Genomic DNA, 26,059 nt, shown 5'->3' with positions numbered 1-26,059 from the left:
ACATACCCCCCGAAAGTGTATCCTTTGAGTGCTCTAATGTAGCTACCACCCTGTTTCTTTGTCTTATTTTAGAATGCAGTTAAGTCCTTGGGAAAATCACTTATGTCATCAGTGAGGAATGCCACCAAAATAGCTTCTCACTTAAGTTCCCATCCCTAGGGCTCACCCACAGGAGGTTGCGATAAATTCAAATATTTAATAACTTGTCTTTTTCTTTCTCTTAAACACAGGCCCTCTGGTCCTGGAGGCAGGATCATGTGGTGGAATCTTGGCAGTCAGCAGTCTGTGGAGCTTTTGCAGGTGCAAAGGATTATATTATACTGGGAGAGACCAAAGAGGGGGGGATGTGAAAATATTAACTATGCAAAAACAACATTCTTTAGAAATTCCAGATTGTTCAGATGAAGAGAGTTCCACTAGTTGTTTGAGAAAAGAAAGTGTCTTAGGAAAAGGAAAAACCTAAAAAGGTGTCTCCTTGAAAGACAACCAATTTGTTTTTGACAAATTTTTCGTTTTCTTTTATCTTTATTAAAGCCTTCACTCAGGCCCTGGGGTCATCTTGAGGAGGATTTATAAAGTCCTGTGTGGGACGAGGCTGGCTTGGGGCAGGGCTGCCTGTGCAGCTGCCTGCCCTGAGCAGTGCTGGGGGTTAAGCGAGCCCTGCAGCAGGCAGTGACTCACGGCCATGACATGTTTGACAGCACCACAGATTAACTGGTATCAGGAGGGGGGCTGCTCCCAGTGTACTGAAGGCTACACTGCTGTGTAGAAAATAGGGACATCGAAACATCTGGGCATTTTCTAGACATTAACCGAAGAGCAAAGTGACAACATGCAGAACTGTGTCATCCATCACAACGTCATAGGCCTTTCCCAGTGAGGTTCCAAGGAGAACTCAGATGCTGTATGGAATTTAATAAGTGACAGCTTTAACATTCTAAGAGAGAATTAGAATTGTAGTTGATATAAATAGAAGTGGAGGTTTGCCAGGAAGCTGTGAATTGCTAGTGTAGATGTGAAGCCAGTAGTACGTTCATAAATAGGAAGTTTAGATGTCAACTTTATTAGAAAAGAATTATTTTTTCAATTTGTTTAATGGTTGTTGGATTGGGTTTTTTGTTGTAGTGATTAGGAAAACAGGGAACATACATTCTGTAGGATTCTTTATTAATGATTGGGCCCACTTGACTTGTAGAATTGATAATCAAAAATAAGAATGTTGCCTGTAGACCTGAAGCCAGCTCACACTGAGATGAAGGGGATTTGTTTCCACATGACACAGTCATCAGCTATACTCAGTAGGTCGGTGGTCTGGACTGGCTTTCTGGAGGGTGGGCAGGTGTCATTCCCCTCCCTAGGTGACAGCGTGCGTTTTTGTTGACTCCCTCTGGGCCTGGGCACACAGGGAGCACTATGGGAATGTGGTTGCCTGGATAAGGAAAGGCCACTTTTTAGTTAGCAATACCATAAACCCTTCCGTATGTCAAAATAGGAAGTATACTAGTATATTCTCTGGCCCCATTCCTTAAGTAACTGGTTCAGATATTTGCTTACAATGCATTGTTTCTATTAAGGAAATTGGCATTCATTACCATTCCTTTTTCGGAATAATGTTCTATAATAGGCACTAAGGGGGAATGTCCACTGATCTTGGATCCCGGAGGCAAGGCCTTTGGAGGAAGGTGGCTCCCACGTGTCCAGTGACAGCAGAGAAGCCGCCACCTGAGCTGTAAGGGCTTTGCTGAGAACCACACAGCCCTGCCCGCCAACTGTTTGGACTTACAAAAGTTGTCAAGTCTCCATTCTGCCTCTGACTAAGGAATGAGGCTTTGGGGCCGTCCTGGGCACCAGCTTTCTTACCTGTGACGTAGAAGCAGCCCTCCCTCCCTGAGGGATTCCAGTACTCTAGCATGTGTTAGTACTTTGTAATTGATGAAACTGAACAGACCTAAGGAACTGTTACTATTTCAATAAGAGCAACCAGCACCCAGGAAATGAAAACTATCACAATAATTTCAATTGCATTGAAAGAATAGTATTAAAGTTACTGTATACAATCATCTCCTCTGATACAATCATCTTAACTTTTTTAGCTGAGGTTCTGATAAGTGAAGGAGTTTATCCAAAGTCTGCAAAAATCCATTGTCAGGAGACCCACATATGTTTAGCAAAAGAGAAAACCCATTTCTTGTTTATACCCCTTTTGTTCTGAAAGTTTCCTTGGCACAGTGTTGACCCTGAGGACTTAACTACTTTAGACCTTTGTGAAAGATGGCCGCCATTAGGGAACACTCCCGGTGGGGAAGCTGACCTTCTGTGAGAGTTGCTGCAGCACTGCCTCCCAGCCGCGGAGGGCTCGCCATCGGGCCGCCCTCCGAGATCGCACAGGCTGGCCGGCGCACTTTCGGACTCGGCAGCCGTACGTGGTCATAAAGCAGCGGGCAAGCTGGCCCTCAAATCAGAAGCCGTGTTTCTCGTTCCTGTGTGCCTGGCCCGTCTGGGCCTCCCTGGCACTCTGTGCCGTGCACTGCTTGGCACAAATATCCAGAAGTGGCCCCTGAGAGTGGAGGTGTTGATGGCTTGTCATGCTCAGCAGGTCCTTTGGGGTTAAACTAGGAAGAAAAAGGACTTTGCAACTTTCGCACTTCAAGTTAATGTCTAAACATAAAATCATAATTCAGCGTACGTAATGATGACATTTGCTATTAGAGTGGTAATTGCTATTCAGTGCTCTCTGATCAGTTTCTTATAACTAACACCGATTTAAATTCTCTAAGAGAGGAGAGTGACAGAGATGTAGATATGGATAGACAGACAGACAGACCTTCCCATGGCTTGAAATTCTAGAATAGGGTGAAGGGTTATCTGGGTAAATGGAAGGCCCAGCACAATCTTTAAAACAAACACATTGGATGGTGAAGCCCTAGCCCTGCCCTGGGCCTGTTTGGAGGGAGGGGCCAGCAGGGACCACGCTAGCAGCTGCTGCTCGAGGGGCAGCTCCAGACCTGCCCTGGGACCTAGCCCCTTGGTCTCGAGAGCTCAGTGTCACAGGCACGACATCTGGTCCCTGCCTCTGCCCCTGGAAGCAGTTCTGACCTTGCAAAGAGCCCGGTGCAGAGCGGCCCAGAGAACACGGTTCCCTGAGGTCTGAGCATGAAGCAGCCACGGTTGCCATAGCAGACAGCTGTCCTGGCCAACGTGCTAGCGTGTCCCTCAGTTATTACCAGCACTTCACCTGTGGAGAGCAGGACGTTTTAACGAAAGTGCCGGTCGCCCGGCCCTCCTGTATGACCAGTTACACTAGTACTCGACCTTCACACATCCTTCCTGCTGCCTCATAAAAACATGGCGAGGCCTGTGACTTGGGGAATCTTTGATATTTGAAGATATTCAAATTGATTGATTAGCAACTTTCATAAAATAGCTTTCCTTGTGGTAGTAAAATTAAGACCTATTTAAGCATATGTGCTTTCGTCTTTAACATCCCTTCATATTACTTTGATGAAACAGAAATCTCTAAGAAAATACCGCAGGCATCCCCAGTAAAGGAACAGGAACTTTGCTAATGGCCAAAACCCATTTAACGTGCAATATCCAATTTTATTAGAAGGCAGACACTTTTCACCGCAGGCGACTCACAACCTTTAAGTCGTCTTGGTTGGGGACAGTTTATGAACATTTTCAAACAAGAAAAATGGTGTATGCTCTTCGGAGTTTTAAAATTTTTTTTTAAAATATATTTTATTGATTTTTTACAGAGAGGAAGGGAGAGGGATAGAGAGTTAGAAACATCGATGAGAGAGAAACATCGACCAGCTGCCTCCTGCACATCTCCCACTGGGGATGTGCCCGAAACCCAGGCACATGCCCCCGACCGGAATCGAACCCGGGACCCTTCAGTCCGCAGGCCCACACTCTATCCACTGAGCCAAACCGGTTTCGGCCGGAGTTTTAAAATTTAAGTGGATAAATTTTAATATCCAATATCAAAGTCTTTATGTAGTGAAAGAGCTGAGACACACATGGCTGTGAGGCCCCACTCCCCATTATCTGTGGTCCCTGGGCCAGCTGTCTGCAAGATCAAACCCTCCACAGCAGTGTCTAGCCAGGCCGAGTTCCAGGCACAGAGCCGGCACAAATGGCAGCTTGGAGTTCCTCTGTACCTCCTTTTCAGAGAACACGTTGAAATCTTCAGTTTGTGAAAACTACAGACACTTGTCCAGAGCACCCAGGAAGCATTTTGAGGCCCTACTATGTGCGCTGGCTGGAGATGTGAAGAACCTCTGCCCACCCAGACAAGAGCTCATTACGTTGAGCACCAATGTGCACCAGACACCACTCTAGACACGTGCGTGGACTCACCTTGCTGTCTGCATGTCCCCGATGAAAAAACGGCGCCACTGGAAGTCCCAGTGGCCAGAGCTGAGTTCTGGAGTCAGACAGAAAAGCCCACGTCTCAGCTCTGTGAGGGGGAAAACCCAGTGACTTATGCTCTCCGTGCTTCTGCTTCCCTCCTGTGCCTGGGGCAGCCAGATGCCCAGCGGCCTGCAGGGCTCTTTCCCATGGCTGGTCAGCCAGGACAGCAGGGAGCCCGGAGAGCAGGGGAGCCTGGACAGCGGGGAGCCCGGACAGCGGGGAGCCCGGAGAGCAGAGCCTGGCTCTTTCCGGCCCTGCAGCCAGCGCAGGGAAACAAGACAGTCAGTGGTGGGGGTTCAGGGTCAGTGCCTCCTCCTTCCTTAGGATTTTTTTTAAATGGTTGTGAAGCCTTCCTGGACCCTTTTCTGTAATTAAAGTATATATACTCTTTTAGTGTAAAATATGTGGTTAAAAAAATTAAAATTATAGGATTTCAGGACTGGGTCCACAAAATTTTAAAATACAGTGGGGCCTTGACTTACGAGTGTCCCGACTAACGAGTTTTTTGAAATACCAGCTGTCTCTCTGCCGATTTTTTGCATTGAGTTGATAGGGTAATTTGAGTTAACAAGCTCGGTCTCGGAACAAATTAAACTCGTAAGTCAAGGCCCCACTGTACTTGAAATTTAGCCAAGACTTGCAGTATCAGGCAACTTTTGAATCTGTAGAAAAATGTTTCACATGCTCATACAAAAGTGGCTTAAAAAAGGAGACTCATATTCATGTTATTGGTCCTCTTTAGCCCTAAATATGTGTCATTTGTGGGTAACCAAAAGTGGAATATAGAAGCATAAGTGGGTACGTCTTTAAAAAGTTGTCATCTCAAAGTTACCAGATGGAGGAGGTTCATGTAATGATTGCTCTTCAGCAACTTATTTAGAAAGATATTTGGCAGAGATCAAATGACCTTCTTGCCCACATGCCACAGAGCTGGAGGGAGAGGTGCTATTTCTGGAGCATCCTCCACACATGTGCTCTGTGCAGCCTCTCACAAAACTGCCCACTTCACTCGAGTTCATGGGTGCTGAGTCTGTGCAAGTCCTCTGAATTTATTCTACCTCCTTAGGGCCTCCTGGGGTTTAAAACATATCTTTGTATCATTAATTAGAATATTGGCACCATATACTGTGGGTTCTGTTGTGTGTGTTTTTTTAACTGTCCAAAGATTGGACCCCATTTAAAATGTTTGGATTTTAGACAACCCCGGATTTTAGACAGTCCCAGGTGGCGTGGGAGAGGAGGTCGGAAGGAGCCACGAGGTAGAAGCTATCAGGGCAACACTGGCTCTGCCCAGATGCAGAGCGGGCTTAGCAACATTGTACCCCCACCACCTGCCACCAGAAGCCTGGACGTACGGAAAGCTTTACTCTCTAAACGTTTTTACCTCGAAGCATCCAGCCAGTTTATACCAGAAATCCCCACCATGATATACGTGTTTGCCCACCTTGCCTCAGAGCAGAAGCGATGGAAGCGTTTTGGAGTCAGATAAAGAACAGTGGCCGCAGGAGGCCTGGCCTCGGGTCCCTGGGAGCGGCCGCTCTCACTGCGAGCAGGTGTCTGCCGCAGACGCAACCATGTGGACACGGGGCTGTTTCCTGCTCCGCAGAAGAGCAAGGCTGTGGTGGGGCCTCGTGGGCCTGAGCAGGGAAAGCATGACCTGGTCACCTTGCCATGCAGTGTGGGTTCACCACAGAAGCAGTGGCGTGTGGATACAGGTTTTCATGTGCGCATCCCGTTCTTGAACCAATCAAGTGGACGTAGTGATAAAGGAGTGATTTGGGCAGAGTTATGGGGAATTGTAAAATAAAAGTTACATAGTACCATGTAGTAAACAGCCTGTGCTCGGGTTTTATATGCACAGGTGGATTTGCAGCTGTGGTCACCACGCCCCTGGATGTGGCAAAGACAAGAATCATGTTGGCGAAGGTAAGTGGTAAAATAGGTAATGAAGGCACAACCGCCGCTCCTACCTGCTGGCGCTAGGGCTCGTGTGGACACAGAGTGACCGAAGTGGACACTGCCCTGTCCCAGCAGCTGCTGCCTGGGGAGCCGCCGGCAAAACAGTGTCCATCGTTGTCACACGGCCAGTGCCCACAGCATTCCACCTTCCCGGTCATTTCCGACTACGTCCCGTAAGCAGGCAGGGCTGGCGGGCTTCTGCTGTGAGCGCACTCAGGTCTCCTCTGAGCCCCAGCGCGTGCACCTGCTCGCGTGCACCATTAGCTACTCAGGTACATACTGTTAAAATTTTTTCAGGAAAAAGAAAAATTGTTTTTTAAAAAAGCTACAGACTTCGGGGGATGCCATACATATAACATATCTGGACCAAAACAATAAAAAATAGTCATTCCCTTGTGGAAAAATGAACAAGAGCAGAATTCTAGCATGTGGGCCGACAGGACCAACCTTAGAGCGCCAGCCAGGTTTCACACTGGACATGGCGCCCTGTAGAAAGCGTGTCCGTTAGCTACTCAGGTACATACCAGGTTTCACACTGGACATGGCGCTCTGTAGTAAGCGTGTCCGTTAGCTACTCAGGTACGTACCAGGTTTCACACTGGACATGGCGCTCTGTAGTAAACGTGTCCGTTAGCTACTCAGGTACGTGCCAGGTTTCACACTGGACGCGGCGCTCTGTAGAAAGCGTGTCCGTTAGCTACTCAGGTACGTGCCAGGTTTCACACTGGACGCGGCGCTCTGTAGAAAGCGTGTCCATTAGCTAGTCAGGTCCGTTTCCCAAGCAGACCATTCTTCTCAGAGACCTGACGTGGCTCTTGGAGATCTACCTGCTCGGGTGGCACAGGAACTGCCTGGTTTGCTCTGCCCCTCATGTGGCCCTGAGACGCCAGCCGAGCAGCAGGACCACCAGCGCTGCCCGTAGGCTTAATGTGAGCCCTTCTGGTGTAGCGAGACCCAGGGGTCCTGACTCCCTGGAGCCCTCCCTCAGTTTGGAACCGCCCTAGATGAGGGTAGCAGGCTGCCTGCCTCTGAGGACACCCGTCAGCTGGGGACTTTCACAAGCTAACTGCTTCCTCTCTGTGCTTCCTTGCAGGCCGGGTCCAGCACGGCTGGCGGGAACGTCCTCTCTGCCCTGCACGGGGTCTGGCGCACCCAGGGGCTGCCAGGGTAAGCACAAGGGGTGCGCAGCGGCTTCCTCTCCACCAGCTGGTGCCCCTGCAGCCTGACGTCAGACACACACCTTTCCCGTCTCTGCCTATGCCCTGGTCAGGGTCTCTGTATTTATATTGGGCAAAACATGGCATTTGCTTTTGCTTGTGTCAGACAATGTTGCTCAATCCAGGGATGCGGTGTCCCAGCCAGGGGAGGCCCAGCCCTGTCCACCCCGACTTGAGATGCAGGCCACGTGTGCCCTGCCCGCGCTGGGTGCCCTGGGGAGACCGGCACCCAGCTCTGATGCAGGGACCCCAGGGGGCGAGCATAGCACGCAGAGGGAGCCTTTGTGGTCTGGGAACTTTAACTGCTCCTAGCAACAAGTTACCTTCAACATCCCGCCGTGCTGACCCCTCGTTGGAGACACAGCGGGCTGCTATCAGCTGAGCACCCCAGACCTCTAGCATCACAGCCTTAGGAGCTCTCTCTCCAAAGTGGTTTCAACATTGCTGTTACCACCCAAGGTTACAAAGCGCTGGGGTCTGCACAGACACAGAATGGCCATTTCTCTCTGGAATCATCACCAGGAATTTTCCTGAGAGCAAAGCAGCAGCCACGTCTGGAGCAGAGTCCGGACTGAGCCTAGTGACAGGCCGGCTGGTGTGGACGGACGCAGCGGGTGGTGGGGCCGTGTTGTCGATTGGGTTGCGGTTTCATGAGCACTCGGCAGGAGTGTGTTTCAGCCAGTGGGTAGTTTGGGGACCATTTGCCTGCTGGTCAGGCCCCAGGTAAGGCATTTGCAGCAGAATGGCCCGTCCTCGGCTCAGAATTCCCAGCTGGGAGTCTGGCAAGCAGGCGGGGATGGGTGGGTATGGAGTGGCAGCTCTGAGGACGCAAGGACTTTCGGACAAGAACTGGGCTTAGCAGAAAGGAACCCTTGGGAGGGGGAAGGGCAGAGTGGTGGCCCCACGCCATGCTTAGCCACCGACGGCCACCACCCTGGGATGGAATTAGGGCCTGGTTGCTCGGCGCTGAGGCTGACGTGGACACCAGTTCTACACTGAACAAATGGTGTGAGAAAGTGAGGTCTGAAGCAGCTTGGTTAGTAGCAGGTAAGATTCTCACTGGCCCAGGTGGTCGTGGGCCACAGAGGTGTGGCATGCACCAGTGTTAGATCAAGTCAAGCTGCCGAATTCCACTCATTCATTTCAATATAGTTCCTATCGGATTCTGTGCAGTCGTGGTCAAACCTGTCCTCTTGCCCTGAGCTCTGTGGACTTGGTGTCGAGTTGGTGTGGTGCTGACTTCAGGAAGCGGGAAGGGTGACACTTTGGTCTCTTGTGTTGGTTCATTCCAAGTCCTGGCTCACATGTGCTTTTTCCAAAATGAAAGTGCCACACCATGTGCTCATCTGGCCCAGCAGTGGAAAGCGCTGGGAGCTGCTCAGCCTGCAGTGCCTTCCTGCCTTCCCTCTGTCCATCACCTGCTTCTTCCGGTGCCCTGGAGTGTCTGCCCGCCGGCTCCCTGCTGAGCATCGTCAGTCTGCTATCTCCTTCAGTGGCTCACTCAAACAGCCCTGCCTGTTCAAGTCTTTGCCTCCCAATCTAGTTGGGGCACTCACTGTACAAATTACTCTAAGGCAGTAATTATGTTAATTGATTCGAATGTCATCTGAAGAAATCATGAACTGCTTCCATCTGCCTCTGGCCAGGAGCTGCTGAGCTCACGAGCAGCAAAAGCTGAACCCAGACACTGGCTTTAGAGGGGAGTCGGGTACAGTGGAGCAGGGGAGACCTCGTGGCCAGTCTTCCAGCCCCACCTGTGCCTCTGCAGGCAGGTGGCTCTGCTTGGGCCAGAGGGACACAGTGGCCTCAAACCTGTGTCTGCAGGCAGGGCAGGGAGAGACTCTGCTCGGGCCACAGGGACACAGTGGCCTCAAAGTGGTAATTTATGAGTTTCTGTCCTCACCTACCACCTCATGTAAAAACAATTTGCATGACTGAGATAACTTTTCTTACAAGTGTATTTTGGTCTCCTATAGAATTTTCATGGTTATTTCTAGGTAAGAAAAAGAGGTCTAGTTTTATCTGTAGTATTTTAATTAATGATTTAAATCCTAACTTAGATAATTAAAATAAGGACCCATTGCCCTAGCCAGTTTTGCTCAGTGGATAGCGCATGGACCCGAGAACTGAAGGACCTGGATTCAATTCCAGTCAAGGGCACGTACCTGGGTTGCAGGCTTGATCTCTGGCCCTAGTCAGGGTGCATGTGGAAGATAACCATTCGATGTGTCTCTCTCACATAGATGTCTCTCTCTGTGGCTCTCCCCCTTTCTTCTACTCTCTCTAAAAATCAATGGAAAAAAATCCTCTGGTGAGGATTAACAAAATAAATAAATGAAAATAAAATAAGGAGCTGCTCACACTACCCTAAAGTCCACTTTCTGCATACAAGGGGAGGCAAGTTGCTCTCCCGCAACACAGTGCACACAGGAAGCAGCCGGGCAGCTGTGGCCGGGCAGGAGGGCTCCTTCTGCTGTTTTGTGGGGGGGCCACCGCCTAGCTTTCCATGGTGGCTTCCCCATCTCTGGAAAGAGAAACTGCTGTTGGCATAACCTGGCTATTGTCCGTTTTCTTCCCTAGACCTGATCTTTTCACTAGTAATTTACTTCTACTGATTTTGTAATTTTGTTTTTCTGCTTACAAAAGTAATACTCTTGGTTAAAAAAGTTCAATTATTCCAGAAATATAGGCAGGGAATGCTTTTTATTTCACCTTCAATTTTACATGATAGCCTCGCTGGATATAGTAGTCTTGGATTTAGGCCCTTGCTCTTCATTACTTTGAGTACTTCATGCCACTCCCTTCTGGCCTGAAGTGTTACTCTTGAGAAGTCAGTTGACATTCTAATGGGGACTCCTTTTTATGTAATTTTCTCTCTCTCGCTGCCTTTAAGATTCTTTGTCCTCAACATTTGCCATTTTAATTACGATGTGTGTAGGTGTGGGTGTCTTGGGGTTCATCTTGATTGGGACTCTGTGCCTCCTGAACTTGTGTGACATTTTCCTTCATCAGGTTGGGGAAGTTTTCTGTCATTATTTCTTTATACAGGTTCTCTGTTCCTTGCTCATCCTCTTCCCCTTCTGGTATTCCTGTAATGCGGATGTTGTTACATTTCATGTTGTCCCAGAGCTCCCTTAAGCTGACTTCCCACTTTTTAATATTTTTTTCCTATTTGCTGCTCTAATTGGGTATTTATTTATACCTTGTCTTCCAAATTGCTGACTTGGCCCTCTGCTTCCTCCAATCTACTTTTAATCCCTTCCAGTGTGTTCTTCACATCAGACAGATCACTCTTCATTTCTGTCTGGTTCTTGTTCATAGCCTCTGTTTCCTTTTTCATGCTGTTGTAATTTGTGCTAAGTTCTTTTTCTTTTTTAAAAAAATATACTTTATTGATTTTTTACAGAGAGGGAGAGGGATAGAGAGTTAGAGACATCGATGAGAGAGAAACATCAATCAGCTGCCTCCTGCACACCCCCTACTGGGGATGTGCCCGCAACCAAGGTACACGCCCTTGACCAGAATCAAACCTGGTACCCTTCAGTCCGCAGGCTGACGTTCTGTCCACTGAGCCAAACTGGTTAGGGCTGTGCTAAGTTCTTTAAGTTCTTTATAACCATTGCTTTGAACTTTATGTTTGATAGGTTGCTTGTCTCCATCTTATTTAGTTCTTTTCTGGAGAGTCCTTCTTTTCTCTCATTTGGGGGTTGTTTCTGTCTCCCCATTTTAGCTGTCTCTTTGTATTTGCTCCTACCTATTACATAGAATTGCTATGCCTCCAAGTCTTCGTGGGATGGTCATATGTAGAAAGTATCTTGAGGGGTCCAGTGGTGGTTTCTTTGTTCTGCTGAGCTGGATGCTCTAGGAATGCCTCTTGTGTGCGTTGTGTTCTCTTGTTGTAATTGGGACTTAATTATCAATGTCCCATTTGTGGGAAGGATCTCCCCTCCAACTTGCCACCAGAGGTTCAACCCCAATGTCATCATGCCAGCTGTCCAGTGTTCAGGGACTCCTTAGTCCAGAACCTGGGTCTGCCTTGAGTCTCACACCTTGATTGACCCTGTTCTGAGCTGTGCTTCCTTCCCCCGAGGAGCTGGTTCCACAAGTGTCAGCTGCAGGTGCTTGGCGTCCTGCTAGCTTTTGTCTGCCTGAGCAGTCTGGGATGGTGTCTGCAGTGGGGGACCCAATATCTGATACTAATTAGATCAGGCAAAGACTCAAAGCCTCCAGAGACCCGCCTCTGCCTGGAGACTGATTGGATTCAGTCTGGAATATCCTCGTGCAATCATCCACAGGTGGGGTGAGAGGTTTTCCAACAGGGTGGGGCAATTGCTTCTGCCTGGAGGCTAGTTGTTATTCTGTATCTTACTGGGCCTCAGAAACTCCACAGTGTGGGGCAAGGGACTTTCCAATAGGGTGGGTCAACTGTCTTCTCCCGAGGCAAAAACAGCAGGATAACAAAAGTTTGCCTGAGAAAAGTATAACCTCCACAGTGTGAGGGAATGACTCAGCACAGAAAACTGAGGTGCTGCCTTCCGAGCTCTATCCCAGGATCCCCCAACCGTGGCTTATGTTTATACAGCTCCAGTCCACTCTGCTCTCCCTCTACTGGAGCACAAGGTGAGTGGCTGCACATGGAATTTTGTGCATTGGACAGGGTGCTTGTATTGCCTGCCATCTCTCCCTGGCAGGCTGCAACCTTGCTGCTTTTCACAGCCAGATGTTCTGTGGGTACCCTTCTCAGGTCTGGTGCTCTCTGCTGGGAAGCCCAGCTTGGGGATTAGACCCCAGAGTTCTCAGTGGGAACCCCCCACAGCTGAGATAACCCTCTGGGACTTCAGCTGCTGTCTGTGGAAGCCCGGCCAGCCCTTTAGTACCTCTGCCCCTCCTACCAGTCTCTATGTGGTCTCCGCTTTCCATCCTCGGTTATCAGGGTTCTCTCCAGCTAGTCCTCAGTTGATTATTCAGGGTGGTTCTTCTGTATTTTGTAATTCCAATTTGGTCCTGGGAGCATGTCTGTTAGCTTCCACTTACTCCCAATATACATCCCTAGTAACATTGTTTTTTTTACCTTGCATTTCCTTAATTATTCCAAAGTTGCAACTGTCACAGTGACGACTTCTGAGGTGCTTGGGGGCTGACCTTCTATTCCCTTCCCAGCCCCTTCCCTTCTTCTCCTTCACCAAAGGCAGGCGTCTGCTGCCTTCTGCTGTGCATCTTCCTTGTGGTCTCTTGGGACCCAGTGTGCCCGAGTCACTGGGAGGAGCAACAGAGTCGTCTGAAACCTCTAACCCCCGCGGCCACATGGGCTTCCAGGGTAGTGTGTCCTTCGACTCCTTTATAAAAGTCAATTCTATCATCTCTAAAGGCAAAAATCATCTGGAGGTTTAAACAGGACTATTGTGGGGACAAGGCTACTATTTTTGACTAATTGACTTTAATTGTGCTGTTTGGTATGTAGCCACTTTCACCAACAAACAGCTGGGCTCAGACATCCACAAGTCGTCTTGGGAATGTAACTTAATGCCATTCTAAAAGGAAAAAACACACACTCTAAGTCAGCGGTTCTCAACCTGTGGGTCATGATCCCTTAGGGGGTCAAACGACCCTTTCACAGGGGTCGCCTAAGACCATTGGAAAACACATATATAATTACATATTGTTTTTGTGATTAATCACTATGCTTTAATTATGTTCAATTTGTAAGAATGAAATTGGGGGTCACCACAACATGAGGAACTGTATTAAATGGTCACGGCATTAGGAAGGTTGAGAACCACTGCTCGAAGTACTGTGTGGGGTTTAATGAGCATGGTGTGTGAGTTGAACAAGCTGAGGGTATTGGAATTTTGCCTTCTTTACACACACACAATTAAGAAAAAGATCTCTCCTTTGTTTTTCCCCCAGATTATTTGCAGGAGTCTTCCCGCGAATGGCAGCCATCAGCCTGGGAGGTTTCATCTTTCTTGGTGCTTATGACCAAACGCATAGCATGCTGTTGGAGCTTGGCAGAGAGAGCCCGTGAACCACACGCCCACAGCCACGCCTACAGGGGGCCGCTGTGAGCGCTCCCCCTCCTGCAGCCACGCCTTCTGGGGCCGAGGTGAGAGCTCCCCCTCCCGCAGCTGCTGGGCCCTCTGAACATGCAGGCACTGAAGCCCAGTCCTGCAGGTCCACTCGGAGCACGACTTCCAGGCTACAGGCGACTGGGATGATGTCATCTACATATTTGCCAGAAAATTGAGAGAAAACGATGCCAAGAGCAGTACTTTTAACAATTTTCTCAGAACCCCTGAATAAAGAAGTTTGGTGATGCTGAGGCTGGCCCCTCCGAGCTTTCATTTGACTGTATCTGCCCTTCCTTTCCTGACCTGGGAGCAGATAGAAGGAAGGCAGAGAGAGTGTGCTTTTGGAGGAATGGCTAGACGAGGACAGGAGACTGTCAGTCATGTGAGGTAGTGACTTCTTTGTAAGCTCACAGCTTTATTTAGAAAGAGTGACTACAGGTGCCTGAGCTGATAACCCAGCTGTTCTTGATGACCCTCCGATGTACCATGAAAACACAATTGAATTTGACAGAGGTGTTCAGTGGCTCAGGTGATCTATGAAAGCGAGCCAGCAGTAGCAGCTCAGTGACCGGTGGGCCTCAGGGCTGGAGAGCGGAGGGCATGCTGGAGCCTGGAGGCAGCTGGGCTGGCTTCGCAGTGACATTTCTTAGTCCCCAGTCAGCTTTGCCTGGAGTTTTGAGCTCACCACGGGGGAGAGGGATGGAAGGGGAAGGTCCCCGTTTTAGAGCTTGACTGATAAGCTCCAGGAAAACGAGTCCCAGGAACCTCGTACTGCTGGGAGCCACGGTGTGCGATGTGCTGTGCTAAGTCATGCACTGATCCCAAAGGTAAGAAAAGGCAGGACTGCACTGTCAGGGCATTTCTGGAATTCAGTGGGTTAATGTACACACGACCCGAGCCGCACACAACATTTATAAGTGAACTTTATTAAAGACACTTCACTGCCGCTTGTTAGACACTTCAATATTTTACACGTTTTTCAATGTACATTGTACCAAAATTTCTATAAATAAATAACTTTGTACATAAAAGTAATACTTCCTCTTTCACATTGCCTCTCAGAAGCAGCAAATTCACATGTTGTGGAAGTAACATCAGTTAACTGTTGAGAACAAAATTCTAAATGTGCTTACCTTTGGAACAGTGATTATCTGACAGTAAATTAACATAGTAACCATCTGTCAATACCTGCCTTCAGCGCGCTGGCTGAAGGACCTTGCTTTCCGAGCTTTTAAGGACCTTGTTAGTTTGAATGCAGTTTTTCCTCAAATACCCATTGGCACTCACAGGAGATCAGCTCCAGGCCTCCCAAGTGCAAATCCCCCAGAACCCAAGGCACGGGCTCGTCTGTGCAAGGGAGGGACGTGCACAGGGCGCCCGGATCCTCGTGGAGATAAGCTCGCTCGCCCTGAAAGTAAGGACTTGATCCTCGTTCTCCCCTAACACCAACATAACACTAATTACATTGGCAGAACTAAAGCATCACTATTGAAAAATCCACAGGTACCAACAGCAGCAACCTCTCTCTTATTAGAAAGCCTCAAATGACAAGTGATCCTGACAGACATTCGCTTTTATCACGGAAGGAAGAAGGCTTAATTGTTCAGACCAAAGGCTGTGGTGATTAACAACCCCCACCTTGCTCGTTAAGAAAGAGCTCGAACCTATGAGGAAAAGTCACTCAGTGCAGAGTATGTGACGTGAACAGGTCTGGGCGCAGGGAGGAGGTCTGCAAGGAGCACCCACTGAGCAGTACTGACGTGAAGTTACTTCCGATGCAAACCCAGCTCTGCCTGTGAAGCATCCGGGTCTGCCCTGCCATGTGCGATGGAGTCCGAGGGGTTCCTCCTCCCCCCGCCCCACACCCCACAAGAAATGTGGTTTTTAGCGTCTATAAATTCCATCCATACATTAAGGCACCAGAACTATCCCCACATTCCAAAATGAAACAGCAACCTGATAAGAAAAATATTGTCAAAACTGTACGATTTTCTGTTAACCATGCAATAAAGATTAAAATATCCTTTGTAAAAGATATATAATATATATGAAATCTCTGAAAACTCTTATGTACACAATAGCCTCTTGCATTCCGTGCTTCAGCTGCAAGTCCTTTAAACTACGGACACTCCCCTTGGAAGTTAAAACTGTACAGAGTGACGCTTGAACCCAAGCTTCCTCACAGCGCTTCCCTCTCCTCCCTGGAGACAGACAGCGCCTAGGCCCGTGGGGCGAACAGCAGCGGCCCGCTCCTCTTCCCGGGCAGCTGTCCTGTCAGTGGCGTGGACTCGGGACCGGAGTCACCTGCTTTGGGGATGTGTCCATTCAGCAGAAGCAAGTGCCGACCTTCGCTGGGGGCGTCGGGAGAGTCCAGGGCGGCTCGTGTGAGCTCAGAACTGCCCTGGGTCAGTGTCGAGGGCTGGGGGTCTATGCAGTCCGGCTCACACACCCCTGCGAACATCCATGGAGGGGCCCCTGCAAGAAAGGAGGGCCCATCAGACCTGGCCTGGCGTTTCCGTGCTGCCCCCTGCTGGGGACGGGAAGGCATGAAGACTTACCTTTCCCCTCTGGAGGCGCCCCGGGCTTTCTCTTCCAGGGCGGCAGCATTCTGTCGTGGTTACTGGGGTAGAGGGACTCCCTGCGGTCGGGGGGAGACCCGTCACCAGCCCCACTGTGGAGAATGTCCAGACGTGGAGAATGTTCTCGGTCGCTCCCACGGGGTTCCTGGCTGCTCGGTGTACCTGGCTGTGTACTGTCCCTGGACGTCGGCGGAGGACAGAAGGCGTGTTCCTTGGAGTAACTGTCCACATCAGTGTGGCTGTCACTGCTTACAGTGGGGCCACTGGGCTCTGCAAGACACAGTGGAGACACTCAGCACCAGCGCCTGGGCCTGCACCCCGAGCCTGCTGCACCCCAGCACCGGGGCGGGCCGCTGAGATCAATACAACCCCCTGGGGCTAAGGATGGGGTCTTCCATGTTTACTTCAGATTTAATTTCTTCATCAGACAACTGGGATCAAACCCTATTTGAATGGCTCCTCGCAGCATCAGGAGCTTCTGACCATCAGCAAGGAGCCTCCACGGGGCCCTGCTGAAGGTCGGGCCTGGCGCTTCACTGATGTTGCTTACAAATCTGGAAAGTCCGTGCCCACAGGAGTATTTTAGAGACATCCTACTCACACTCAGAGAGCCAGGCCCCACACCGCTTCCTGTTTGGGTATGAAAACCCAATCCTGGGATGGCCTTAGACCATAATGCCTCTCTCTGAGGTCAACCCAGATTGGGATCTGAAGAACAAAACACTTTTCTGAGAAAGCATCTCACCCATCTTCTGTGGACCAGGTGTGCCAGCGGCTTTCTCTGTCGCTCTCCACTGCTCCTTGCTGTACCCAACACAGAGCCGGGGCTGCCTGCACGCGATGCTGGGAGCATCGGCCTCTGGAAAGAGGCCTGCATCTCTCGGACAGACACCTGCAACAGAGGCCCACACTGTTGGAAGCGCTGGGCTCAGCATTTCCCGGGCACACTAATGAAAAGAGTGGGCGTCACTGCTAGAAGACAGGCGTTTCTAGAACGCCCCTCCGAGGGGTGGCCCAGGCCCATTACTGAGACTCCTTCCCAGCAGCAGGCCTGCCGCAGCCGCACAGGAAGCCCTGGGGGCCAAGCTTGCCAAGCACACGCTGTCCCCCACGAGTGCCTTGTGGGCGCGCGCGAGAGCTGCTGAGAGGAGACAGGGCTCTTAGCAAGAGACGCTGAGCCCCATGGAAGGATTTTCTGGGGGGGGCGGGGTTTTAACCTTGGCAGAACTTGCACAGGGAGGTCCAAAAACCCAACAGGCTCCAGTCACTTGCCTCCCAGGTCAAACATGCTCAATGTAATGCCATGGGAACAGTTGCATCAGACTTTGTGGCTTTACCATTGCTCTCGACATGTCCATTGACCTGATGGCCACCCTCAGTCCTGAGCACAGTGTCCTGTCGGTCAGAAAGGGTCCCCTGAGAGGAGAGGTAGCTCGGAACATCTGGCGGCACAACGGTCTCATCTGCAAGGAGACAGGGCAGTCACCCCCAGGTCCCAGTCCTCTGTGGTGACAAGAACACAGACACAGGACCCCCACCCCCCACCCATGGCAGCAGTCATGGCCGTGCAGAACCTGGAGTCCTGCTCAGGAGGCCTCCCCAGTGCACTTCCCAGCCAGGTGTGAAAGGTGTGGCCATCAGATCCAAGTGCACAGACAGAAAGCAGTGATGGGAGAGAGTCAGAGCTGATAGACACAGAGTTGCGCAGTAACGGCCCGCCACGGCAACGAGGCACACGCCCAGGACGCCCCTGACCACCCCAGGTAGGAGCCTGCAGAGCTCACGGTGCTGCACTTGACAGTCTTCTCATTCAACCTCCCATTCCTGGGAGTTAAAACAGTGCCAGGCACACTAAAGCTCACTGTCTAGAATGGCTCCAGGTTCCCCAAGGTTCCAGAGCAACGGTTCTCAACCTATGGTCGCCAACCTATGGGTCGAGACCCCTTTGGGGGTCGAACGACCCTTTCACAGGGGTCGCCTAAGACCATCAGAAAACATATATATAATTACATATTGTTTTTGTGATTAATCACTATGCTTTAATTATGTTCAATTTGTGACAATGAAAATACATCCTGCATATCAGATATTTACATTACGATTCATAACAGTAGCAAAATTACAGTTATGAAGTAGCAACAAAAATAATTTTATGGTTGGGGGTCACTACAACCTGAGGAACTATATTAAAGGGTCGTGGCATTAGGAAGGTTGAGAACCACTGTTCTAGAGTTTACATATACAGGAAGCCCTGGCCCAGCCTTCCCAACTGTCCCTGCTTTCCTCCCCCAGAAGCCAGCCACCAGCAGGGCACCTGTGTTGGTGACGCTGTACTCCTCCCTCTTCCGCCTGGTTTGGTAGATGATGCACACCCAGACTAAGGACGTCAGGACCACGCTGCACACCACAGCGATGGTGAAGATGCCCACGGTTGTCCCGTCCTTCCTGCAGCCAGGGCTGGGCAACACACTCAGCTGGCTGTGCGCCCGCTCGGTGCCCAGGGCATTGGACATCTCGCAGGTGTACCGGCCCGCATCCTCGGCCCCCACGTTCTGCACAACGAGCAGCTGGTTGCCGGGGGTGAAGTGGTGACGCTCGGTGAGGCTCAGAGGGCGGTCCCCTTTGAACCAGGTGATGCGGGGCGGGGGGCTCCCTGCCGCCTTGCACTGGAGCGCCACCGTCTCCCCCGTGGACACCACACGGTCTTCCAAGGGCACCGCCAGGGATGGGGTCTCTGCAAGGCAGAGACAGGACCGTTATTCTGTGGGCCTTGGGCTCCTGGACAGACAATCCAACTCATTAGCAAAGGCCACACAAGACCTTTCACCAGAGGGCAAACTTTCCGGGCCCTGCTAACCTGGCCAAGTCTTTCCCAGGTGAGGTGGCTGCAGCAAGGCGAACAAGCTCCCACCTCCTGTCCCCAGCTCTCCCGTGACAGCCCGTGTCTCCATCTACAGTCCCCAGCTCTCCCGTGACAGCCCGTGTCTCCATCTACAGTCCCTAGCTGTCCCGTGACAGCCCGTGTCTCGATCTACAGTCCCCAGCTCTCCCGTGACAGCCCGTGTCTCCATCTACAGTCCCCAGCTGTCCCGTGACAGCCCGTGTCTCGATCTACAGTCCCCAGCTCTCCCGTGACAGCCCGTGTCTCCATCTACAGTCCCAGCTCTCCCGTGACAGCCCGTGTCTCCATCTACAGTCCCCAGCTGTCCCGTGACGGCCCGTGTGTCTATCTACTGTCTCCAGCTCTCTCGTGACGGCCCGTGTCTCCATCTACTGTCCCCAGCTGCCCTGTGATGGTCGGTGTCTCCCTGTCCCTTTCAGAGCAGATTTCATCTAGTGTTTTATATTGTTTTATACCTAAGCCCTATTTTATTAAAAAAAATCTTATAAAGCAGCCTAAAATATTCAAGTACCAACAGCCACCACACTGCCCACACCAGGCTCCACAGATGGTTGAAGAATATGGACTCTAGGTATCTGTGAAGTTTAAGAAAACCTGTCACCCACACCCACACGTATACACCGAGTGCAGCTGCAGGCGAACCTAGGACAGTCAGGGTGGCGTTGGCCGAGATGGAGCCGGCCAAGTTCTGGGCGGTGCAGCTGTAAACCCCCATGTCATCGAGCTTCACGTCCGTGATGAAGAACACGTCATCGTCAGGCATGACGTGCATGCGTCGCTCACGAGCGGCAGGGAAGTCGGTGCCTCCGTCCTTCTGCCAGGCGATCTGGGGGTTAGGGTGGCCGGTGGCAGCACACTCGAGGCGGGCCATGGTGCCAGTCCGGATGGCGATGTCGTGCGGCATTTTGGTGAATGACGGCAACACTGTAACACAGGTCAGGTCACGGGAAAGCCAGAGCCACAGCCAGGAAAACCCTCAGGCAACAGCCCTCCCATGTCTGGGTGTCGCTCGCCACCTTACCACCCTGTGTGCCAAGGTCTGCCTACCCCCAGGACGGCCCCCTTCGAATGAGCAGCTGCAGGTCCCCCACGCTGTCAGCTGCTCGTGGCCACAGCAGAGCACTTCCATCAGTGTCTCTGGTACCCGCCCCTCGCATGGTAATCAGTCTGTCCCAGGACACCCCGTGAATGCAGGCCTGGTGCCTGCTCACCTTAAGTACCGGCAGGAGAGCCTGGGAAACCAAACTGCTACTCCAGCAGGAGGCACTGACGGGAGGGGGAGGTGCCCGCCCCTGGAGAAGCGGGGAGAGCTCCCTCCTGAAGTCCCGTCTGGAGGGTGTGGGCCAAGGCCCTGCACACAAAGCTGAAAGCACTTGTCCCACATGTTGACCCCAATCCCCCCACACGGTCAGCATCCAGCACGGCCTGTCAAGGTTATTTGCTGGAGAGGCTAACAGCTCACTGAGTTTTTGAGAAACAATGAGGATTCCCCCAGAAAAGCCAAGAGAACCAGCCAGTGTGGTGACGGGTATGTTTTCCTGTGGTTTGCCAGGCCCTGAGAACGCATTGGTTCCAGCACTTTTTAATTAGAAGTTTAATAATCAGGAACATCTCATTAGGCTAAGGGGGGTTGGGTGGCTAACTCCTCCTCTGCCCTAAACAGTCGTGAAGAAGCCAACCTGACAGGCTCTGAGACTGTGTCCCCAGTGAAAAACCCTTGTCAAACACCCGCAGGACTGACTGCTTGCCCTCAGGTCGCACTCACACCAGCCTTGCACTCCACAGCCTCTGGGAGGCGGGCGCGGCTGCCCCACCGCTGGCTGACCTGCCCCGGGCTGGCCTCTGGCTCCAAGGCTGTGCCATCTACTCAGAGGGCGCAACCACTTCCCCCGGATCAGGTATGTTGGATCTGGGTACCAGACATTTGTTTTATGGAGGATAATAAATGGATTAAAAAAAAAGGCTTGGGCCCACAATAACTTAACATAATAAGTGGACAAAAGTTATTTTATCCCCAAAACAAAGACTCCACTGAGAATCTTCAAAGCTTCCCTGCGGCCCACCCAGGCAATGGTGACGCCCGTGCAGGCCGTCTCAGTCCCTCCGCACGGTAGCAGAGGACGGCCACGTGTGGATGTGCAGGAGCCGAGCACCAGGGCAGCCAGGGGGTGCCTGCGTACCGTTCACAGTGAGCCTGGCCTTGTGCGAGTAGGTGGAGCCGAAGTGGTTGGTGATGATGCACTGGTAGCGGCCCTCGTGCCCGAAAGTGACGCGGCGGAGGTGCAGGATGGTGGTGTACTCCATCACCTCCCCGTCCTGTGCCCGCACGTGGGCAAAGTTCTCCATGTCGGCGTCGGCGAGGACCTCACTGTCCTTCTTCCAGGCAAAGGTCATGGGGGAGCTGCTGCTGCTGGCTGCCGAGCACGTGAACCGGACGTCCCTGCCCACCACGGCCACCGTCGTCTCCGGCTGGGTGATGATCTGTGGCTTTGGCAAGTCCTCTGGGGAGAGAAGAGCCACTGTAAGTCACCAGGCACTTAGGACCCAGAGGCACCGGCTGCCGTTCCACAGGGACAGCACGTCCTCAGCTCCACTGAACACGGGGGCACGCCCACCTGGGGAGCCTGCCTCGTCCAGTTTTACACCCACGAGCGGCGATCGCCTCGGAAGTCACGCACGCCTTGGTCACAGATCAGTCCACTGGTGCTCCACCCGCAAAGCACCAGCGGGCTCCCTGAGGCTACAAGCAGCTTTACTGGCTCATTTAGCACAATGAACAGAGTCAGGACCGACCGGATGAGACTGCACAGGCCTCACCACAAGCTTTCCTCTGAAGCACTCGCGAATGTCAGAACGCAGACTTGTGAAAATACGCACCTCTGTCAGAGCAAGGAAAGCACCAGCAAAAGGGTCAACTGCTTCAGAATTCTGGAAAAAAGTTATTTTATCCCCAAAGACTCCACCAGAGGCTATAACAACCCATGGGGTGTGGGTCAAGAAAATGCATGAATCTCTAGAAGAAAAGTGAGCTTTGTGGTATTTTATCCTGCTCTCCAGCTCTGTGGTATCCTGGGAGCCCAGCTGCTAAGCAATCACTGAAGGGCAGGATAGGTTTGGAGCCTCCCCTAGAGCCCACCCTCAGGTGTGTCTTTATCTGACCGATGCCCTGTGCTCAACAAGGGGAGCCCCACCCTGAGGGCATCTGATGAAATCAGCAGCCCGGCTGGCAGTGATACCACTGGGCCACCAAGAGGCTGGTTGGAAACAGAAATGGAAAACCAGGCTACCGACGTGCTGAGGTCCGCCATGTTCCCGAGGACCGAGAACGCATGTGCAGGGCTGTGTGCCCCAGCAAGGGCCTGGAGGCCCAATTCCTCGCCTGCAACCGGCCCTAACTGAGGATCTGTGCAAACGGAGTGATGCTGGGCAAAGGACGGAGACTTCCTGGTTGACATGACTTAATCCTACCAGACCTGAGGCCCTGAACCTAACTGTCCCCTATACCTGGGCTCCTGAGCATTAAAGAGAAAAAACCAACATGATATAGAAAAATGTTAGTTACATGCAAACAAGTGGTTAGAATAAGATGGAACTTGGAGACATTGTAGAAAATAGGTCTACCTTTCATCCAGCGCTAATATTCCACCTTTGTGTGGAAATTACCGAAAAATCGGTACAGCGGTCTGGGAGGGTTAAGGATGTAACCAGGGAGAGACTTCAGTGGCTGCACAGAACAGGCCTTATAACGTCTGTCCAGAAAGTCACTGAACAAACAAGCGAATTAACAGGACAACAGTACACCTGGGGACGAGAGGGACACTGATTTCCAGTTGCCATATTATTTTATTTTAAATGTTCGGTTTTCAACCAAAAACTACAAAGCACAAAAAGAAACAGGAGAAAAAAGTCAACAGACAATGTCCTCAAGGAAGCTCAGATCTTGGCTCTAGTAAAGAAAGACTTTAAATTGGCTTTGTAAATATGTTCAAAGAACTAAAGGAAACCAGGTCTAAGAAAATTAAAGGAAAGTATGCAAATACTTTCCCACCAAATAAAGAATACCAATGAAGAGATATAAATTGCAAACATGAACCAAATCTAAGTGTTGGAGTCTAAAAGTACAATAACTGAAATGGAAAACTCACTAGAAGGGCTCAAGAGCCAAGCTAAGTGGGCAGAAGAGTCAGTAAACTTGAAACAGGTCAACTGAGATAATCCAGTCTGAGAAACATCACAAAGGAAGAATGAAGAAAAGTGAAGAGAGCCACAGAGGCCTGTGAGATAGCACTAAGCATGCAAATACTGGGAGTCTAAGAAGAAGAAAGAAAAGCAGCAGAAAGAACATTTGAAGAAATAATGGCCCCAAACTTTCCATAGTTGGTGAAAAACATGCATCTACACATCCAAGAAGCTCAGCAAACTCCAAATAGAATAAATTCAGAGACCACACCCAGGTGCATCACAGTCAAGCTGCCAACAGAGAATCTTGAAAGCAGCGAGGACAGCAACTCATCACACACAAGGGACCTCGGTAACAGTGACAGCTAATCTCTCACCAGAACCACAGAGGTCAAAGGCAGCAGGAACACAGTCAAAGTACTGAAAGAGAGAGAATGCCAAATAAGGATCCTACATCCGGCAAAACCATCCTTTCAAAAATGAAGGCGAAAGTAAATTATTCTCAGGTTTAGAAAAAAAAAAAAAACAAAACCTGAGACAATTCATTGCTGCCAGACCTACTTTACAAGAAACACAGAAGGAAGCCATTCAGGCTGAAATGAAAAGGTAAGAGCACAAAGGAGAAGACTCGAAATTTGGAATTAAAGAAGGGACATTACACCAACTTCACAGCAATGAACAATACAGGGGCTACTGTGAATAACTGCCCACAAATTAGACAACCAGTTTGAAATGCACTAATTCTGAGAAAGACACAAGCTACCAAAACTGACTGGAGAAGAAATGTATAATTTGAATAGTTCTAACAAGTAAACAGACTGAATTAATAATTTTAAAACTTCCCACAAAGAAAAGCCCAGACCTAAAAGGTACTACTGTTGAACTTTACCAAACATTTAAAGAAGGATTATCAGCAATCTTTATAAACTCTTCCCCAAAAACGTATTAGGCGGGAACACTTCCCAACTTCATTCTCTGAGGCAAGTATTTTATCTGTTAACAAACCAGACAAAAACATCACCACAAACAAAAAAAGTACACACCTTTACAAGTGAAAACTCAACAAAATCCTCAACAAATATACTAGCAAAACAAATCCCACAACATGTAAAAAGAATCATACAGCATGAACAAGCTGGATTTATCCCAGCAATACAAGGTTGGTTTAACATCCACAAATCAAGGCATTACACCATTATCAAAAAAATAAAGGTAAAACCCACCTGATTGCATCAACAGGTGCAAAAAAAGCATCTGGCAAAACCCAACACCCTTTCATGAGAAAAGCTGAAATGTTTTTATGAACAAATCATAAATAGAAGGGAACTTCCACAACTTGATAAAGGTCATCTAAGAAAAATCCACAGCTAACATCAGACTTAATGGTGAAAGACTGAATGTTTCCCCCTAAGAGCAGGAAAAAAGACAAGAATGTCTACCCTCATCACTTCTACTCAATAATGTACTGGAGATTCTAGCCAGAGCAATTAGGCAAAAATAAATAAGTAAAAGACAGCCAGACTGGAAAAGAAGTAAAACTATCTTTTTCCAAATGGCATGATGATCACATATAAAGAAAACCTAAGGAATTTACTGAAAAACTATTAGAACTAATAAATTATTTCAACACAGTTACAGGATACAAGATCAAGATATAAAATTCATTTGCATTTCTATGCACTAGCAATGAAACTTTAAAAATGAAATCAAGAATACCATTTAAAATAGCTCCAGAAAGAATTTTTAAAATGTGTACAATGAAAACCACAAAACACCACTGAAAGAAATTACGGAAGAGCTACAAAACAACAACAAAAAACACACAAAAAGCCATCCCATTTTCATGAATTAATATTAAGACAGCAATACTCCCCAAATTAATGTACAGGTTCAATGGAATCCCTATTTCAAAATGCCAATTGTTTCGATTGCAGAGGTTGACAAGCTGATCCAAAACTTTATAGGGAAATGCAAGTGAACAATAGTCAAATTATTCTTCAAAAAAACAAAAGTGAGGTCTATGTGGCAACTAAAATCATAAAACTCTTAGAAAAAAAGGTTCCATGGCCTTGCCTTAGGCAGCAGTTTCTTAGCTCTGACACCAAAAATGGAAATGACAGAATAAAAAATAGAGAAACTGGACTTTATCAAAATTTAAAACCTTTGTGCCTCAACCATCAAAAAATGGAAAAATAATGCACAGGTTGGGATAAAATATTGGCAAGGCATATATCTGATGAGGGTCTAGTATCTCGATAATAAAGAACTTTTCAGCTCAATAAAAAGACAAACATAAGCAAAGGATCTGAACAGCCATTATTCCAAAGCAGATTGTATGTGTGTGTGTGTTCAATGACCATATGAAAACATGATCAACATCAGTCATTAGGGAAATGCAAATCAAACCACAATGAGCTCTGGCCAGTGTGGCTGTTGGTTGGAGTATCGTCCTGTACACTGAAAGGTGGTGGGTTCGATTCCTGGTCAGCGCACATACTCAGGATGTGGGTTCAATCCCCCGTTGAGGAATGTGTGGGAGGCAACTGATTGGTGTTTCTTTCTCCCCAACCCCCACTTCTCTAAAATCAATGAAAAACATATCCTCGAGTGAGAATTAAAAAATATATATAGTGAAAAAAAAATGCACACTGAAAATCCACTTCGCATCATCTATTATAGATAAATTAAGAAGTAACAAATGCTGACAAGGACGTGGAAAAATCAAAACCCTCATACACC

At 49.5% G+C, this 26,059-nt stretch overlaps 2 protein-coding genes and 1 long non-coding RNA gene across 10 annotated transcripts in view; 1 reads left to right on the top strand and 2 right to left on the bottom strand.

The window, feature by feature from the left end:
• Window positions 1-13,911, top strand: part of SLC25A26 (solute carrier family 25 member 26) — a 214,697-nt gene extending 200,786 nt beyond the window's left edge. For all 8 annotated transcript variants that reach the window (XM_023754039.1, XM_023754038.1, XM_006089019.3 and 5 more), the window contains 4 exons: window positions 231-300; window positions 6,278-6,342; window positions 7,469-7,542; window positions 13,500-13,911. In XM_023754039.1, coding sequence (XP_023609807.1) covers window positions 231-300; window positions 6,278-6,342; window positions 7,469-7,542; window positions 13,500-13,617 — 327 coding nt within the window. In that variant the 3' untranslated portion in view covers window positions 13,618-13,911. The remainder of the gene's footprint in view (window positions 1-230; window positions 301-6,277; window positions 6,343-7,468; window positions 7,543-13,499) is intronic.
• On the bottom strand, window positions 1,147-3,623 carry LOC111826119. The gene is made up of 2 exons (XR_002829362.1): window positions 2,312-3,623; window positions 1,147-1,429 (listed from the first exon to the last, which is right to left on the bottom strand). It is a non-coding gene; the product is annotated as an uncharacterized LOC111826119 (long non-coding RNA).
• Window positions 13,912-14,566: 655 nt separating the features above from the next.
• Window positions 14,567-26,059, bottom strand: part of LRIG1 (leucine rich repeats and immunoglobulin like domains 1) — a 102,128-nt gene continuing 90,635 nt past the window's right edge. Inside the window, exons 14-20 of the mRNA XM_023754037.1 lie at window positions 21,322-21,642; window positions 19,784-20,065; window positions 18,554-18,973; window positions 17,577-17,702; window positions 16,985-17,131; window positions 16,219-16,509; window positions 14,567-16,135 (exon numbers count right to left, since the gene is read on the bottom strand). Coding sequence (XP_023609805.1) covers window positions 15,879-16,135; window positions 16,219-16,509; window positions 16,985-17,131; window positions 17,577-17,702; window positions 18,554-18,973; window positions 19,784-20,065; window positions 21,322-21,642 — 1,844 coding nt within the window. The 3' untranslated portion in view covers window positions 14,567-15,878. The remainder of the gene's footprint in view (window positions 16,136-16,218; window positions 16,510-16,984; window positions 17,132-17,576; window positions 17,703-18,553; window positions 18,974-19,783; window positions 20,066-21,321; window positions 21,643-26,059) is intronic.

This window comes from Myotis lucifugus, unplaced genomic scaffold, assembly GCF_000147115.1.
Source record: "Myotis lucifugus unplaced genomic scaffold, Myoluc2.0 scaffold_55, whole genome shotgun sequence".
Lineage (NCBI taxonomy): Eukaryota > Metazoa > Chordata > Mammalia > Chiroptera > Vespertilionidae > Myotis > Myotis lucifugus.
This window is presented reverse-complemented; position numbering and strand designations above follow the sequence as displayed.